The 1,986-nt window shown below is 62.0% G+C and overlaps 1 protein-coding gene across 1 annotated transcript in view; it reads right to left on the bottom strand.

Moving 5' to 3' along the window:
• Positions 1 to 1,986, bottom strand: part of CPEB1 (cytoplasmic polyadenylation element binding protein 1) — a 26,136-nt gene that overhangs the window by 1,769 nt on the left and 22,381 nt on the right. The window contains 4 exon segments of the mRNA XM_010143172.1: positions 5 to 75; positions 491 to 627; positions 1,463 to 1,567; positions 1,657 to 1,770. Of these exon segments, the coding sequence (XP_010141474.1) occupies positions 5 to 75; positions 491 to 627; positions 1,463 to 1,567; positions 1,657 to 1,770 (427 nt within the window).

Here is a 1,986-nt window from a genome sequence, read left to right as displayed (position 1 = left end):
GGGCGTGGGGGTGAGCCGCTGTGAGGGACTGCGCACAAAGTTGCTGTCTGCCAGCACCCAGGGGATCACCTGCACCTGAAACCACAGGCCAGGGGGCGGGTGGGCCAAGGGCCGGCAGAGCTGCACCCTGGACCGCTCCCCCGGAGCCCTCGGCTGACAGCAGGAGCCATCCCCGACCCTCAGAAAACATCCCTTTGCCTCGAGGAGAGCTGAGCCACAACTAACTCCACACACTCGTGCAGCTGCACCAGTAAGGGGCCATGACTGGAAGGCTGAGCCAGGCCTCTGGCAGCACCAGCACCTCCAGAGCACCGGGGACCCAAGAGACCTGCCCATGGGTGAGCGCAAAAGCCGCTGGCTCCGCAGCCATCCTGACTTCTGCTGCTGCTGCTTTAACCCTGCTCTGCTGGAGCAGGGCAACGCCAGGCAACCTCTCGTCCCCAGGGCTCCCATCAGCATCCCCCGCTGACGCCCGCAGGGCCCCGCTCACCTCTTTGCAGCGCATCCTGCGGCTGGACATCTTGAAGTAGTATTCGCTGAGGCCGTCGGGGCTCAGCAGGTCCTGGGAGCACGCCTGGAGCAGAGCGCGCACCGACTTCTCCGACTCAAACACCAGGTAGACGTATCCTTCAGAGGGGAGGGGAAGGGAAAGAAGCGGCTGTTAGAGCTGGGGCAGAGGAGAAACAGATTGCCCCCACTCACAGACACCCTCAAAAGCACTCACTGATGCCACCCTGCTGTCCCCAACCTCTTCTGGTGGAGGGGGCAGCGATTCCCAGCTCCTGCCCCAGCAGACAGAGCACACAGGTTGGGCAGGTTGCCCACGTCCAGTGCCTCGTGGGCCACTGTTCCCCCCGCCACCCTGCCCCAAGCCACATCTAGACAGGACGAGCAGGTGCCACCAGCACGGTCTGCAGGAAAGAGGACTTTGTTCCACCCCAAGGATGTTTTGGCCCAGAACTGTAAGTTCAGGGGGTTAAAGTCACATCATCATCAGCAGCGCCCTGTCCATCACATCACTCTGGTGACTAAGGAGGCCACCAGGCACCATCCAGCCTGCAGACTGGTGGCTCCTCGCTCTGTTTCTGCTTACATGACATATCAGCCCAGCTACTCCAGGCAGGACTGTGGCCCAGGCACTCCTCGGCTCAGCCCCTGCCAGCTACACCAGGATTCACCATGTGCACTTTACGCCGAGGGTGCGCATGGCTCTCGCCCCACAGCCCGACCACCCCAACGCACGGTTCCAGAAGCACCAGAGAGGTTTTTTTCCCCCGTCAGCCCTGCTAGGGAGGGGTGGGGACGCCAGGTCAGAGGTGCTGGTGCGGACCCCAGTGAGGGCGGGAGGTTTACCCAGCGGTGCTGTGAACCATCCAGTCACCACATGCAGCCGTACCAGCCCAGCATCCGTGCTGTAACATAGCATGGGGGAAAAAACGTAACCCTACCGTGTCGCTATTACCTTTGGGCATATTACCTTTGGGCGGGCAGCGCGGGTGTTTGCCATCCTTACCGGGCCACTCCACACTCAGGGAGCCAAACACACGGAAGGTGTTGATCAATCCAGCTATGGGCAGGAGGAGAGAAGTCAGCGGCGCCCCAAAAAGCTCCATCCACACCCTCCTCGACTCAATCGCAGGGCTGGGGGCCGCTCACCTTCCGTGATGTCCCAGGGGACTCCTCCCAGGAACACTTTGCAGGAGTAAACGGGGTTCTTGTAGTTTCGGGGCGGCAGCTGCCCGCTCCAGGTGCAGGTTGCTTCATTCACAGCTTGAACAAGCACAAGCACCACTCAGCGCAGGGCAGGACTGTCCCCTTCCCGCCCTCCCCCTGCCTGGTTCTCCCACCACCAGTAGACCCCAGAGGTGGGGCTTATGCATGGGGAAAGGTCTGACCTGCTGCAAACTCGCATCCAGCTGCATTATCTGCCCCAAGGTGCCCTCCCAGGAGGGCCACTGCCAGGCACGGAGGCCTGCTGAGACCCAC

The sequence above is a fragment of the Buceros rhinoceros genome, unplaced genomic scaffold, assembly GCF_000710305.1.
Source record: "Buceros rhinoceros silvestris isolate BGI_N320 unplaced genomic scaffold, ASM71030v1 scaffold30800, whole genome shotgun sequence".
In the NCBI taxonomy this organism is placed as follows: domain Eukaryota; kingdom Metazoa; phylum Chordata; class Aves; order Bucerotiformes; family Bucerotidae; genus Buceros; species Buceros rhinoceros.
The sequence above is the reverse complement of the archived record's forward strand: the minus strand, read 5'-3'. Positions and strand labels throughout refer to the sequence as shown.